The sequence below is a fragment of the Mus caroli genome, chromosome 17, assembly GCF_900094665.2.
Source record: "Mus caroli chromosome 17, CAROLI_EIJ_v1.1, whole genome shotgun sequence".
Classification (NCBI taxonomy): Eukaryota; Metazoa; Chordata; class Mammalia; order Rodentia; family Muridae; genus Mus; species Mus caroli.
Genome location: NC_034586.1, coordinates 37,149,945 through 37,166,771, shown reverse-complemented (window position 1 = coordinate 37,166,771; position 16,827 = coordinate 37,149,945). Strand labels below are relative to the sequence as shown.

General features: G+C 36.6%; 1 protein-coding gene across 1 annotated transcript in view; it reads left to right on the top strand.

Annotated features, from left to right (window-relative positions):
• The window catches only part of LOC110284058 (cysteine-rich secretory protein 3-like), a 47,753-nt gene extending 47,207 nt beyond the window's left edge, over window positions 1-546 (top strand). The window contains exon 7 of the mRNA XM_021149647.1: window positions 440-546. Coding sequence (XP_021005306.1) covers window positions 440-546 — 107 coding nt within the window. The remainder of the gene's footprint in view (window positions 1-439) is intronic.
• Window positions 547-16,827: the final 16,281 nt, after the last annotated feature.

Here is a 16,827-nt window from a genome sequence, read left to right as displayed (position 1 = left end):
AGTATTCCTCAGGTGAGAATTCTTTTTTCAGTTCTGAGCCCCATTTTTTAATGGGGTTATTTGGTTGCATTTATGTTCATGTGTTTATGTGTACCACATTCGTTCTTGTTTACCCTGGAGAACAAAAACAGGCATTGAAACTGAAGGTACAGGAGGTCATATTCCCCCACATGTATGGTGAATACCAAAACAAGTTTCTCCATAAGAATATCAAAGGCTCCTAAGCATAATCCATCTAGATAGCCCAGTTCTACACAAAACCACTCAATTTAATTTTCTTGAGCTTTTGTGAGTAAAGAAATCAATTACACAAAGCTGCACTTTAAAATAGATCCACTAATTTGCTTAATCCCCTGTTCCAATTCATATAAGTATTATTTTGTTGCCATTAACAGAGGAAAAAAATAATAAATCAATGAATATTTTTTCTTTATTTCAGCCAAGAGTTGTCAATATATGGATATGGCTTCTTGGTGTAAACGTCTGATAAGCATCTGTAAAAATCCATTTCTTCTAAAATATTGCCTACCTACATGCTGCTGTTAAGGCAAAATTCATTAAATTTCCTGTACAAGCTGCCGGGACCAAGTTGAGAAAGATCATACTCTCTAGTGAGGATTATCACATCCCACCAAGAATGTATAGATTTACTACATTTAAAGAATTCCAGATGGTAAAGATTGTGTTTCTTCTTCTATTTCTTTCTATTTTGCAGAAATCATTTAGCCCAAATATTTTAAAGTAACAAAATTGATAATAACCTTGGACCTTGACATTTGAAATATGTGACACATTCATGGAGTCAAATCTAGCCCATGACTATACATTGTCTGTATGACTAAAGTCACTAAAACTCATATGACTAATGTTCCAAGAGCACAATGAAGTAAGGGAATAGAAAACATATAGTTCTTTGTAATAGTCAGTCATCTTTTGTAGCTCTACCTACTTAACTCTCTCTCTGGAGAAAATTCACATTAATTGTCTTTTATTTTTTTCTCACTATTCATTATTCTTCACATTCAACATAATCAGTGGTTAAAACTCTAAAATACCATTTACATTTTAGTTGTTTTTTTTTTTTTTTTTTTTTTTAAGAATGATATAAAATATACCTTAATGAGCAGAATTTGCTTGTTCAGGAGACAATGACCTTTGTTGCTTTAGAAAAAAAATAAATCTTAATCTTGGTATATTAATCTTCTCTTAGTATTTATTTAGACTGGTTATTTGGGCTTTGCTTTCTCCAATATGACATTTTAATATTTATGATATCTTTTACTTAATTATTTATTTACATTAAAGTTGTCAGCCTTCAGAAGTGTTTATTCTAATCAATGTATATCTCATTTAATAATTAATAGGGAATCCAGTTTGGCAAATACTCCTCACATTACTCTACCATGCTATATAGAATGTATAGACCTATGCCAGGTCACACATCCTCCATACAGTCTGGTGAGCACTGTGGAACTTAGCACATTCATAAGTTCTCAACATTCATATTCAGTTATCCTAGTTGGACATCCTGTAGCCTGGGCTAATTCTGAAGTACCATAGAATATAACATCAGGCATAAAACCAATGAAAGTAATCTACATTCCCTGGTCTCAATACAAACACAAAATATGTGCAGCCTAAGTACCAACACCCTATCCCCCCAGATCCACTAGTCTTATAGAAATATTTCCGAAAAAGAATTTTTTAAGAGTACAAATCAAAAAGCAATAAAAACCTTGAGAATTTTAGAGAAGACATGAACAAACATGTCAAAACTAACTAACCCAACAAACAAGCAACGAATATTCTGACAAATGAAATGATGAAGATAATTCAGGATTTTAAAACTATATTCAGTAAGAGAAAGAAACCCCCCCTGAATTTATAATGTGATTAAGAAACTAACAAAAGATCAGGAGAAGGAAAGTAGAATGGGTTAGATAGATGACAGAATGTCAGGATTTAGAGGAAAAAACACTGAAGAATTAGGTCCTTCAAGCAAAGAATATAGGAAATTAAATACACACACACACACATAGATGAAAGAAGTGTGCAAAAAAATGTGTACTATGTAAACAACAAATCTTGGAATTATAGGCATTGAAGACAAAGAAAAATCACAAATCAATGGCATAGACTACAATTTCAACAAGATTAAAGACTCTAAATTAAAGACAGACATATTCATACAGACACAGGAAGCACTCATGACTACAAGTAGATAAAAGCAGAAGTGAGATACTCACTAAATAGTATATTTAAAGCACTCAATATTTAGAACATAGAGAGAATCCTGAAAGCTAAAAAATAAAGAACCTAGATCAAATATAAAAGACAACTCATCAAATGATTGGGTTATTCCTCAATAGAAACTACAAAATTAAGAGGAGCCTGGAACAATTTATTTCATATTCTAAAACACTATGAGCGTCATCCTAGATTCCTGTCCTCAGTAAACATACCTCAATAGCTAAAAAGTAAATAAAAATTTATGATAAAGCAAAAGAGTTCATGCGCACAAAATTAGACCTAGAGTGAGTGCTTGAAATAATACTTCAGACTGAGAAGAATAAGTAAGGATTAGAGGTAATAAAAAGAAAATAGATGAAATTATAACTACTGAAAAACAAATTACAACTAAGAACACAAACAATAGCAACAACAAACAACAGCAAGAAGAACACCAACAACAAAACCAAAGGAAAAAGACAAATAATCCAAAACACCAAGGCAAAACAAAACAAAATGGCTACCCTCCTCCCAAGAACATTGTGTCTATTTTGTATTTCCCAAGTACTTTCTGAGTATGTGTCCTGTGCTAGACTGCAGTTAATACATCCAGTAACATTCCACTGGAGAAAATTGTTTTTCTCTATGATCTTTGTCTTTTTGGGGGTAACAGGGAGAGAAACAATATGATGTTTGAGTGGATAGAGAATCAGAGAGAATTGGAAGAATTTTAGGGAGGAGAACGATAATAAAATCAAAACAGAATATACTTAAAATAAAATTTTAAAGAAGGGGCCAGAGAGATTTCTCAGTGGTTAGGAGCACTAGTTTCCTTGCAGAGTTCCTGTGTTGAATTCACAGCAACCAAATGGTCCCTCACAAGTGTTTGTAACATCAGTTCCATGGGATCTGATACCCTTACACAAACAAACATACAGGCAAAACACTAATGCACAATAAATAAATAAATAAATAAATAAATAAATAAATAAATATGAGAGAGAGGGTGAGAGAAGGGGGGAAAGAGAGAGAGAGTGAGTGAGAGAGAGAGAGAGAGAGAGAGAGAGAGAGAGAGAGAGAGAAGAAGAAGAAAGAAAGAAGTGATGTATGCCTTTATTCCCATCACTGGGGAGGAAGAGACAGGAAATTTCTGTGTATTCAATTCGAGGTCTACAAAGCTAGTTCAGAACAACCAGGCCTGTAACAAAGAAAGACTATCAAAGAAAAGAAAAGAAAAAAAAAAGAAAAGAAAAAGGAGAGAATGAAAGAAAGGAAAAGAAAAGAAAAGATAGGAAAAGAAAAGAAAAGGAAAGGAAAAAGGAAAATAAAAAGAAAAATCAAATGGACAAGTATCAACACAGGTACTTTGGGAAAAAAAAACTGAATAGTTATGGCCTCTATCCTACAATCAAAAGGACAGGTTAGTTGAATGAATTAAAAAACAAAATGCATCCTTTTGTTCTCTACAAAGCCTTATCTTTCCTTTAAAGAACAGAACTACTTTAAGGAGAAAATATGAAGGAAAAAAAAGGATTCTAAGGATCAGGAAGCAATCAGGTGCCTCTGTCCTTGTACTAGACAAAGCAAACATTAAAATAAAACAAATCATACTGAAGAAGGACAGTTCATCCTAAACAAGGTAACAATTAAGCAAAAGAGATTGAACTCCTAAACATATATGAACCAAATGCTCAGGCATCAAGCTTCATCAAAAGCGTATTACTATATTTTAAATCATTTTCTTTCTTCCTTCTCTTCTCTTCTCCAGTCCCTCCCATGTGCTCTCCATTTGTTCACTTGCAATCAATCAATCAATCAACCAATCAAATGCCTTCAGAACAGGCTCTTTGAGATATAGATTATCATATATTTAATCCCTAGGAATGTGTATACCCAATACATGTTTATAGCATTCTGGTGAAGATCTAAAACCCCTGTTTTTCTGTCACTTGAGCCAGTGTCTTAAAAACACTGTCTACTAGAAAAATATCAAGCCCCTTATTTTATCTATATTTTGAAAATAAGACTTTTATTAAAGCGTCAACAGTACCCAATGGTTAAGCATAACATTAATAAAAAGTTATATACAGACTTTAAAAAGTGTCCTAGTGGAAATGAAGTACATAAATTAACAACAACACAATAATAGGTGATATAATTACTCCATTTTCTCCTATAAGAAAAGTCATGTAGAAAAATAATAGACAATAACATCAGAACTAAATAGCATCATATATGATAGTGGACCTAACAAATTTCTATAGAATATTTTTTGAAACACATAAACATGTACATTTTACTTAGTCTATTTATAATGGGCCATATCTTGGAACACGAAGCAAATTTTAACACATTCAGATAAACTGGCATAACTTTGTGCATTCTATATAAATATATGCATTAAAAATTTTAAATCAGCTGCAAACAAAGCTCTAGTAATTATATAAATTCATGAATATTAAATGACACATTACTGAATGATGAATAAATTTTTAAAAAAGAAGTCACAAAAATACTAAAACTTTTCTCTAGTTCAAAATGAAAATAAAAGCAAAACACACCCCCCAAAAAAATCCTTAGGTGGATTAAAAGCAGTCCTAAGGGGGAATTCATACTTCTAAGTGTCTCTAAATATTGCATAGACTAAAAACAAATTAATTCCGAATGCAACTAAAAAAATTTGGAAAAAGAAAGAACAGGCCAAAGCTAAGTCCAGTAGGCATCAAGAAGTAATAAAATCAGAGCATAAATTATTGAAATAAACGTTACCAAAAAAAATCAATGAATCTCTGAGCTAGTTTTTAAAGAAATAAAGATTTGAGTTTTTTAAATTAAAAATATAACATAGAAAGCGACTTGGTTCAGTTAACCAGAAAAATAGGAAAAGTTGATCCACAATAACAGAATGAGAGATTTTCAAGGAGACATTACCATAAACACTAAAGAAACATTGAGTAGTATAAAGTATTCCTTTAAAAAAAAGTATATTTTACTATTTTAGAATGTCTAGATTCAACCAAATACCAAAGTTAAATAATGTGAAAACAGAAACACAGCTATAATAATTGGGAACAGATGACAAGGTAATAGGAAGTCTATGACAAAACAAAGAAACAATGGAACAGAAACAGAAAGAAATAAAGGAAGAAAGAAAGAAAGAAAAAAAGAAAGAAAGAAAGAAAGAAAGAAAGAAAGAAAGAAAGAAAGAAAGAAAGAGAGAGAGAGAGAAAAGAACCACTATCAAAACTTTCTTACAAAGTCCATATAACTCTAGTACAGAAGCCAGGTATAGAAATCACAGAGGTGCAGGAGGAGAAGGAGGAGATGGAAAGGGAAAGGGAAAGGGAAAGGGAAAAAAGGAAAGGGAAAAGGGGAAAGGGAAAAAGGGAATGGGAAAAGGGAAAAGGGAAAGGGAAAGCAAAAGGGAAAAAGGCAAAAAGGGGAAAAGGGGAAAAGGGAAAAAGGGAAAAAGGGAAAAAGGGAAAAAGGGGAAAAGGGAAAAAGGGAAAAAGGGAAAAAGGGAAGGGGAAGGGAAAGGGAAAAGGATAGGGAAAGGGAAAGGGAAAGAGAAAGAGAGGATTAGAGATAAGTAGGGAGAAGGAAACAGAGAATAAAATAATTATTCTAATTATACATAATATATTATATATATTATAATATACTATAAATAAAATCATATATCTTCTAGTACATATATAACATTAAGTATTATATTATACTATACAATTAATATAAATTGTACAAAAATATAATACATTATATAACCAAATATATATAATTAAATTATTTACCATATATAATTAAACACATACATTATATATCATATAATATGCATAATAAATATATAATAGAATATTATATATAATATAATATAACCATGATATATTCAATCACATATAATATATGATATATAATTCATGATACATGTTACATGATATATGATGTTACAGGATAAAATAATAATTATTAGAATAATTAATAATAATAATAATGTTTAATATTATTGTTGTTGTTTTTTATTGAGGTCAATATTCCTCATGAGTACTGTAAATACCCTCATTATAAATTGAATATGGGCACATGTCAAATAAGTCATTGGCATGGATCAATTTGACTTTATTCAGGAGATGTAGATTGATTAAAGACACATAAAAATAAATGGAATAAATCATATAAATTACTAAAATACAAATGATCACTTTAACTTCTCAATATATATGTAGAAAAGACCTTTGCCAACATCCATCAAGACTTCATGCGAAAAGTCCTAGAAAGTGTAGGGCAGGAGGGAACATACAATATAATAAAAGCTTTATATGACAAAACCAAAACTAACTTTATCCCAAATGAAGAAAAACCCAGTTATATCATTCCATCAGGGACAATACAGGGCTGTCCACTATCCTAACACCTTTACAACATAGTGCTTAAAGCAGCAGCTACATCAATAAGACTAGAAGAAAACTAAAAGTATACAAATAGAAAATGAGGTCACATTATCACTATTTTTCAATTATATACTTAGATGCCTAAATTCCAACAGAAATATTTTGCAATTATCAACATTATAGCAAAATAGGACACAAAATTACCTTACAAATAGTACCCTGTACACACAGCAATAACAACATACTGAAAGATATGGCACACTGACACAATAGCCTCAAAAATAAATAAATAAGTAAACAAACAAACAAATAAAATGTAGGATAAAATTAAGGTAAAATACCTCAACAATGGAAACTAAGAGATGAGCAAGGCATTATAATATGAAAATACTTTCCACATTCACAGACTTGTATAGTTAATATTGTTGTAGTCCTACAGACACCATGCCATCACATAAAAAATGCACAAGACATCATAGAAACAGAACAACAAACCTGCAAATTTTCACATGGTGACTCCAAAGGTCCTAGGCAGCCCAAGAAATCCTGAACAAAAAAAAGCAGAGCTAGAGAGACACTGTACCAGTTTCATTATTCAACCAGCCATAGTGGGTTTTTGAAATTTTTTTCTTATTTATTCTCATTTCCTGTAGAAGACATCAACTCAAGTATCACATATTTTATATTTTGTTTCTAAATTATACAAGGAGTAAGCAAAACAAAGAAGAAATAAAAGGCATAATGGCCTACCTTCTGAATCTGAAAGAACTGAGATGTTCTTCCGGGCTATTCTCCCACAGAAGCCAGAAAGCTTTCTCTCACTGAAGTCTAAAAATAGACAGATAGATAGATAGATAGATAGATAGATAGATAGATAGATAGATAGATAGATAGATAGATGAACAAAATTAAAAGAATAAACTAAGGTAACAAAAAATATATGATTCCTACTCAAAACTAGAGTATATCACAAAGTCTAATAGCAGTTCATGACCTCAGCAGAAATATTTATCAAGGATAAAAGACTTGTATTATGCTGCCTTGGACTACAAACAAAACAAAAACAGTACTTTCTTTTCAAATATTCATTATTTGTACTGCAGAGGATTTTACTCATTATAATTAGAGATTGGATGTGGGGAAGAATTATGGGGATTTTGTTTGTTTGTTTGTTTTCTTCTTTTTGGTAATCTTATGGTTAGGTATGCTTTATTTTCTAATTGATTTGAAAGAGGATATAGAAACAAAAGACAGGAGAAAAACAATCTGGCCTTTTGATACTTATTTGAAGGCTTTCTAATTTCCCAACTCTAACCCCAAGCTCTCAGTTTTACTGTTTAGTATTCTAGGCTGGCAGTTTGTGTCTGTACCAGGCAAAACGTTCCAAATCAAGATAGACAGGATGGAGAACCAATCACAGAGCTGGATTTCCTTTCAAATTCTACCAATGGCAATTGTGCAGGATACTTTGAACTCACAAAGAAAGGCGGGGCCAAGATTAAGCGTTAAAAATCACCACCAAGCCAGCCTCCCAGCAGCAGTAAAGAGGCTGTTGTGCATACCATCAAGATGGCTCTTTCTGCTAAGTTGACTCTGGACAAAGTGGATCTTATGGGAAAAAAGAGTAATCATGAGAGTAGACTTCAACGTTCCCATGAAGAATAACCAAATTACAAACAACCAGAGAATCAAGGCTGCCATCCCAAGTATCAAGCACTGTCATTGTTACTGCCATTGCAGTGTCTGCAGCATCCGCGGTTACTGCAGGAATTGCTATGGCCTATCAAGTCAATATTGCTGATACCATAAGTCAGATAACAGAAAAAAATGTCTGAGGCATTGCTTACCCTGCAAAGCGTGGATTCTCATATTGCCTCAGGATTAATATTAGTGAATCAAATAGTAGATATTTTACAACATAATGTGGAACAGATGATAGATATCATACACATGAGTTGTATGGCATCAACTTTACATATGTGCATTACTCCTGTTAGGTATACTAATGACTCTTTTATTAAAAGTACAGATTTATCAAATTATCTGAAGGGGAACAGGTCACAGAAGCTGGAAAATTTGCAGACGAAGCTGCAGACACAGATCCTGAACCTTAATGGAACCAGAGTGGAACCAGTGACCCTTGGAGACTTCACCTCTTGGCTTACCTCTGCATTTTTTATTATTATTTTTTTTATTTTAAAGACTGGGTGGGAGTTGTTTTGTTTGGTGCAGCCTTATGTTGTGGCCTAGTGTCCATGCTTTGGTTGGTCTGCAAGCTCAGGTCTCAACAGAAACGTGACAAGGTCGTAATCACTCAAGCACTTGTGGCCATTGAACAAGGGGCCTCCCCTGAAATTTGGCTATCCATGCTTAAGACTTAATTGGCATCTGAGTTCTCTGCCCTTGCACCCAATGGATCTGCAGATCCATTGCGCTGGGATGAGAGAGACTCAAAACCCCACTAATTCATTTTTTGGCTGGCCTCTTTTGGAGAGTTCACCCTAGGCTATTTAGCAGTTATTGTCACGCAGCACTCTGGTATCCCGAGACTGGCAACTTTCCTCGTGCACAGAACAACCTAAGACAATGCGTCCAGTGGTGATAGGGTTACCCGATAATGGGTAAGGCTGTGACATTAGAGGAACGGCCTAAAACAGGGGCCACAGCAGATGGACGTAACTGAAGAGGCCTAGACCAGCCTTGTTTTAATAAAACTAAAAGGGGGAGATGTGTGGAGCCGCTATAACACTTGCCATCACAAGATGGCGCTGACTTCCGCAGTGCATTATGCCACTTAAACAATAGAACAAGTTATGGTGTGCATGTGCAAGGGTAAATGCGCGCGCCAAGTCTTTGCCCACCCCTAGGCATTTCTATGAGATCGTGGGTGAGCAACCAGTCAGGCATTGACACGTCACCCCAGGGGGTATAAAAAGCAACACCTTTTCTGAGGCTCTTTGTCTTCCTCATCAATATGTAATAAAGATTAACTATGGAAGGAACTTGTGTCCCCTGTGCTTTCCTGTGGGCGGGAACATTAGCACTGGATAGGGAACCAGACTTCAAGGGTCGTGGAGGGAACCCTCTAACATTTTCTTGAGCAAGGGTTGGAGACATCTGTAATGTCAAGACAAGCTTTAACTCCACTCTGCTGAGTGATAAAAGACATTTGGAATTGGGACCTAAGGGACAAGTTTAGCAGAGCCTTGATAAATAAATAGCAAAAGTCTTAGTTATTAGCCATTTGACTGCCTTAGGAGACATGAACACAGGCCTCTGAGATGACCACACTGTACAGTTCTAGAATGAGGACGTGGTTTACCATAAATACCATTCAGTACTTCTAGATGTTCTTTAACTACTTCAGAAGACAACTGCAATGCATACACTCACGGAAAACACCTTTGATAAAATCGGAATTAAGCTGTCTTTTAAGTACAAAATGGAGTACTACTCAGCTATTAAAAAGAATGAATTTATGAAATTCCTAAGAAAATGGATGGACTTGAAGGGCATCATCCTGAGTGAGGTAACCCAATCACAAAGGAACTCACACAATATGTACTCACTGATAAGTGGATATTAGCCTAGAAACTTAGGATACCCAAGATATAAGATACAATTTGCTAAATGCATGAAACTCAAGAAGAACGAAGACCAAAGTGTGGACACTTTGCCCCTTCTTAGAATTGGGAACAAAACACCCATGGAAGGAGTTACAGAGACAAAGTTTGGAGCTGTGACGAAANGATGGACCATCTAGAGACTGCCATATCCGGTGATCCATCCCATAATCAGCCTCCAAACCCTGACACCATTGCATATACTAGCAAGATTTTGCTGAAAGGACCCAGATATAGCTGTCTCTTGTGAGACTATACTGTGGCCTAGCAAACACATAAGTGGATGCTCACAGTCAGCTATTGGATGGATCACAGGGCCCCCAATGGAGGAGCTAGAGAAAGTACCCAAGGAGCTAAAGGGATCTGCAACCCTATAGGTGGAACAACAATATGAACTAACCAGTACAACGGAGCTCTTGCATCTTGTATCTAAAGATGGCCTAGTTGGCCATCACTGGAAAGAGAGGCCAATTGGACTTGCAAACTTTATATGCCCCAGTACAGGGGAATGCCAGGGCCAAAAAGTGGGAATGGGTGGGTAGGGGAGTAGGGAGGGGAAGGGTATGGGGGACTTTTGGGATATCATTGGAAATGTAAATGAGGAAAATATGTAATAAAAAATATAAAAAAAGAAAAAAAGAAAAATGAAACTGGTTAGAACCTCCTTAAAGGGCATTACAATTCCTATTTTATACCTCCCCCAGCCCCGGGCCAGAAATCCTATGGTGTGTCAGTTAAGACTGAAGGTCATAAACCACTCAATGAGGTTATAAACTCTCAGAGTTTTCTTTCTAGTTGCCTACTTTTTAACATATTGACAAAAAAACTGCGGCTTCCCAACCGAGGAATAAAATGGCAGCATGCAAGTTCTCTGCTACATGATTAAGGAAGGAAGGGGACATACTTCTACCCCAGTTCTACACACAGAATGATTTGGTTTGAGATTTAAGACAGGAGGCACCTTTAATATGTCCTGTAAGATGTTAACCAGAGAAAGACAGTCTCCCTGACATCGGGTTTACTCAGATCACCTCTGGGTTTCTTCTCACTGCTTCTGTGTGGCTACCGGAGTGGGACAAAGTTTCCATGTTTCTCTTCCGGGTCTTTCTATATGTGTTTCTTCTGAGTCTGCAAACGGTTTTCCCAACAGCCCTAAGGTTTCCAAATTCAGTATGTGATTCTGAAACACCTACTGACCATTCTTAGGGCAAGAAGAAAGGAGAAGGGAAAACATTATGGACTAACCTCAGAGCACCTGGCTCTTGCCTACTTCTGTCTTAACTTGGCTGAGCTGACTGCCACTGCTATCAAGGGAACACATGTGTATTGAGAGGTCAGCTACTGTTTAAGAGGCTTTGCCCAGAAATGCCATTGACACTTTCAGCAGGATGGATGCTGCCATCTTACCTCCTCCACTGACTCCCTTCTCCTCCACCACCTCCCTCCTAATCCACTTGGGTCAGGCCTGACCCAGGTGCCACTGCTGCCACCCAATCTTAAAATTAGTTTATGAAATAAATAAAAAAAAATGTCAGCATTTCAGTATTGAGAAAATAAATCTGTAAAAGCTCATTTTAAAAGTAAGAAAGCAGCCGGGCATGGTGGCACATACCTTTAATCCCAGCACTCAGGAGGCAGAGGCAGGCAGATTTCTGAGTTCGAGGCTACCTGGTCTACAAAGTGAGTTCCAGGACAGCCAGGGCTATACAGAGAAACCCTGTCTTCACAAACCAAAACAAAAAACAAACAAACAAACAAACAAAAAGTAAGAAAGCATGTAAGAAACAGAAATATTGTTAGTTGCTTCTCAGCCCTTCTATATTCCTCAGTTGAGAATTCTTTGTTTAGCTATGATCCCCATTTTTTAATGGGGTTATTTGATTTTCTGAAGTTCACATTCCTGAGTTCTTTATATATATTGGATATTAGTCTCCTATCTGATTTAGGATAGGTAAAGATCCTTTCCCAATATGTTGGTGGCCTTTTTGTCTTATCGACAGTGTCTTTTTGCCTTACAGAAGCTTTGCAATTTTATGAGGTCTCATTTGTCGATTCTCGATCTTACACCACAAGCCATTGCAGTTCTATTCAGGAATTTTTCCCCTGTGCCCATATCTTTGAGGCTTTTCCCCACTTTCAGCTATTGGATGGAACACAGAGCCCCCCCCCCCCCAGTGGAGGAGCTAGAGAAAGTACCCAAGGAGCTTTTTGAGTTTCATATGTTTTGCAAATTGTATCTTGTATCTTGGGTATTCTAAGTTTCTGGGCTAATATCCACTGATCAGTGAGTACATATCATGTAAGTTCTTTTGTGATTGGGTTACCTCACTCAGGATGATGCCTTCCAGGTCCATCCATTTGCCTAGGAATTTCATAAATTAATTGTTTTTAATAGCTGTTTAACACTCCATTGTGTAAATGTACCACATTTCGTGTATCCATTCCTCTGTTGAGGGACATCTGGGTTCTTTCTAGCTTCTGGCTATTATAAATACAGAAAATGTAGTACATTTCTACAATGGAGTACTACTCAGCTATTAAAAGTGAATTTGTGAAATTCCTAGGCAAATGGATGGATCTGGAGGGTATCATCCTGAGTGAGGTAACCCAATCACATCATATGTACTCACTGATAAGTGGATATTAGCCCAGAAACTTAGAATACCCAAGTTACAAATTGCAAAGCACATTAAACTCTAGAAGAATAAGAACCAAAGTGTTGACACTTTGCCGCTTCTTAGAATTGGAAACTAAACACCCATGGAAGGAGTTACAGAGACAAAGTTTGGAGTTGAGACACTGCCGCACATGGGAATCCATCCCATAATCAGCCACCAAACGCAGACACTATTGCATATGCCAGCAAGATTTTGCTGAAAGGACCCTGATATAGCTGTCTCTTGTGAGGTTATGCCAGTGCCTGGCAAACATAGAAATGTATGCTCACAGCTATTAGATGGAACACAGAGCCCACAATGGAGGAGCTAGAGAAAGTACCTAAGGAGCTGAAGGGGTCTGCAACCCTATAAGTGGAACAACAATATGAACTAACCAGTACCCCCAGAGTTCATGTCTCTAGCTGCATATGTAGCAGAAGATGGCCATCATAGGGAAGAGAGGCCCCTTGGTCTTGCAAACATTATATGTCCCAGTACAGGGGAACACTAGGGCTAAGAAGTGGGGGTAGATGTGTAGGGGAACAGGGCCAGGAGGGTATAGGGGACTTTCAGGATAACATTTGAAATGTAAATGAAGAAAATACTTAATAAAAATTGGAAAAAGAAAAAAAAAGAAACAAATACTTATTGATTGGTTAGGTTATAATTTTATTTTTTTAATTCTAAATTCAGCTGCAAAAAATAGGACGTTTTCTTCAATTTTAACTGTGCACATCTGATAGAATCCTTGGGGGCAGAATTGGAAATCAATTAACTTTACATTAAACACTGTGCTTCCATGAACCTTCTGTAGGATTTTATCTCAGGAATTCATTCTCTTGTTACAGGTCCAGAACCCCTACTCTGGCACTCCTTTCCAAGATGTTTTCAGTGCTGAAATCTTATATAATTTGTTACTGTCTCTTTGTGCTTGCCCGTTTCTTCAATTTTGAGTGATGAATCCTTTTTATTTTATGCAGGAATAGAAACCCTGACCAATCAGTACCAGTATAGTGGTGTATTCCTGTGACAACCTGACCATGTTTTGAGGAAGACTGTGAAAGGATTTTGCAACTTTGAGCTAGAAGAACCGTTGAATATAAAGAGCTTTGTGGGTTGTTCTGTAGGAGCTTGGAAGATAATGATGAGAACAGTGTAAATGATGGAAGCCTGGCTTGTGAAATTTCATAGGGAAGATTAAGACTCTTAGCAGGGCCATATTTTGATTGTGAAGATTCTGTGGTTCTGGTTAGCTGGGGCTGAAGAATCAGCTGTGATTTACAAGATACCAGAACTACTAAAGTGAAAACCTTGCATTACTGGGACTATTGATGCTGGTTAGCTGGAGCTAAGAAATTAGCCGTGATTAAGAAGAGACCAGCATCATTGAAGTGAAATCTTCTGAGTAGCATTTTCTGGGAGTACAGAGGCTGTTTTCCAGAGATAGCCAAGGTTATACCTTGCACTGTGGCTGCACTTGGTAATGTGTAAGAGTCATGCAGGTGGTACTGGTTTTGAAGGAATGAAGGGGTCATGAAGAGCAGCTGAGAGAATGTGAGCACTGTGAGAGGCTGTGGAAGGTCATTGGTGAAGGTGCAGCATCAGTTGCAATTAATGGCCCAGAACTGCAGGGTTCATGCAAAGGAGTTGAGGCTTGGCACCATGAAGAGAGCCTATGAGAGGCTATTGGTGAAGCCTAGTTACAGTGGAAGACAGCAGTGTTTTGGAGACCCCAGTACTTGGAGATGACCATCAAGAACAGCAGCAGCAGTGGAGTATAGGCAGCTGGAACCTAGAAGACAAGGTGTGTGCTACAGAGGGCAGAGCTGTAGAAGTGATCCAAGCCCTTGGAGGAGCCTAGAAGATCATGAGTGGATCCCAGACATTGGATGGTTGGAGTTTGCTTTTGAATGTGACTTTGCCCTGATATTTTTCCTTCTTGAAATAAGAAGGTATTTTAGTGGAGCCCAGTTAACAGACTTGGAATTTTTAAAAGACTTTGAATTTTAAAAATGATATTTGATATTTTACAGAGATTGAACTTTTAATACATAGAAAATGTGGGACTTTTAAAGTTATTTAGCTCTTGGGGATGAACAAGAAAGTAAGGATTGAGGGTTAATAGTAATGTGTTTTTGTGTCAAGTTGACAAGGGGTCAATTTTACTGGCTGGTTGTGTGTCAACTTGACACAGGCTGGAGTGATCACAGAGAAAAGAGCCTCAGTTGGGGAATTGCCTCCATGAGATACAGCTGTAAGGCATTTTCTCAATTAATGATGGGGGAGGGGGGCTCATTGTGGGTTGTGGCATCCCTGGGCTGGTAGTCTTGGGTTCTATAAGAGAGCAAGCTGAGCAAGTCAGGTGAAACAAGTCAGTAAATACCATTCCCCATGGCCTCTGCTTCCTGACCAGCTTGAGTTCCAGTTCTGACTTCCTTATGTGATGATGAGCAGTGTTGAAGTGTAAGCAATTTTCTATGCATCTTGCTTCTTGCTCATAATGTTTGTGAAGGAATAGAAACCCTAAATAAGACAAATAATTAAAAATATTTTGCAGAAACTAAGTAAAAGTACTAATTGAACTAAGAAAAATTATTAATATTGCTTCATTAAAAAATATCCTTAGTTTTGAGTTTTATAGGACTTAATGATTTGAGAGATATTACTTCAAAATTCCAAATGGTTCTCATTCACCAATAACATATTGTGTGATTGGTAAGTTTGTTAACAGTAAGGATTTGACATAATTCAAAATATTTTCCATTTCATTTGTATTTCACAAATTTTTGCAATTCACCCTTTTCCTTCTGTAATCTGTCCAAGATACCATGTTGTGTTCTATTATCCCAGTACACTGAGATTTAGAGGAGGGCATAGGTAAAAGGGAGAGTGAGCACCCCTCTCCTCAGGCCATTTCACATCTCTCTTCCTCTGATTAATCTCTAGTTACTTGGAATTCTTTCTCAGTATCTTTATTTTTTATGAGTTTTTTTTTCCCAGAACCCTTGTACTTCAATTACATTTTAAAGAAAATCCCACAGCTTGAAGATTGTAAACCCACCCCCCTCCAGCCTGAAACAGGCTGATCCAGACTTTGACCTTGCTGTCACTAAGAAGGAGAGGACCTTGGGTGGAGACTTCCTGCCTAGATGGCTCAATTGTTCATCCAATGCTGCTGTTCTCCTTCAAGACATCTCTACCTACTGAGAGGCCAATGAGATATTCTGGAGGCTACACCCTATCACCTGCAGCTGGTTCCAGGCTCCAAGAATGAATTAGCCGGGGATGAGCCTCTCCTACTTTATAAGCACAGTTTGCTATTAAACATTTGAGGCTTGATCAGGAACCTTGTCTTGGCTTCCATTTTTCTCTTGACCGTCTAGCTTCTGTCTTTTCAGCCCCAGTTTGCCTCCCAGGAGTAATTCCGGTCCATGTGAGCCGAGGGATGGCTCCCAACAGAAGATGAAATTCTTTTTTTCATGATTAGACCCATATTATCTCATTCTCTGAAGTAGCTGGGCTTATTGGCTGAGTAAATATACAAAAGACTAATTACTGTAGCTTTCTTTAATATCTTTTATATGGGCTTCAGGTCTTTTTAAAAAAATAGTTAATTTTATTGATTATTTTGGAATCTCATTTTATTCCCCCAATCACACTGGCCTCCCAGTATTGATATGCCTGTCCTCCATTCCCCTTGACTTATCCCCTCCACAAAAAAAAAAAAAAAATTCTTCTCAAATTCCATTGGAATTGGTTAAAAAAAAAAGTCCATATATATTCCGCAATAAATGGTCAAGGGAGGTTGAGTCTTTCTCTGCCTTCATCCAAACCAAAATTAATCAGAGGAAGAGAGATGTGAAGTGGCCTGAGGAGAGGGGTGCTCACTCTCCCTTTTACCTATGCCCTCCTCTAAATCTCAGTGTACTG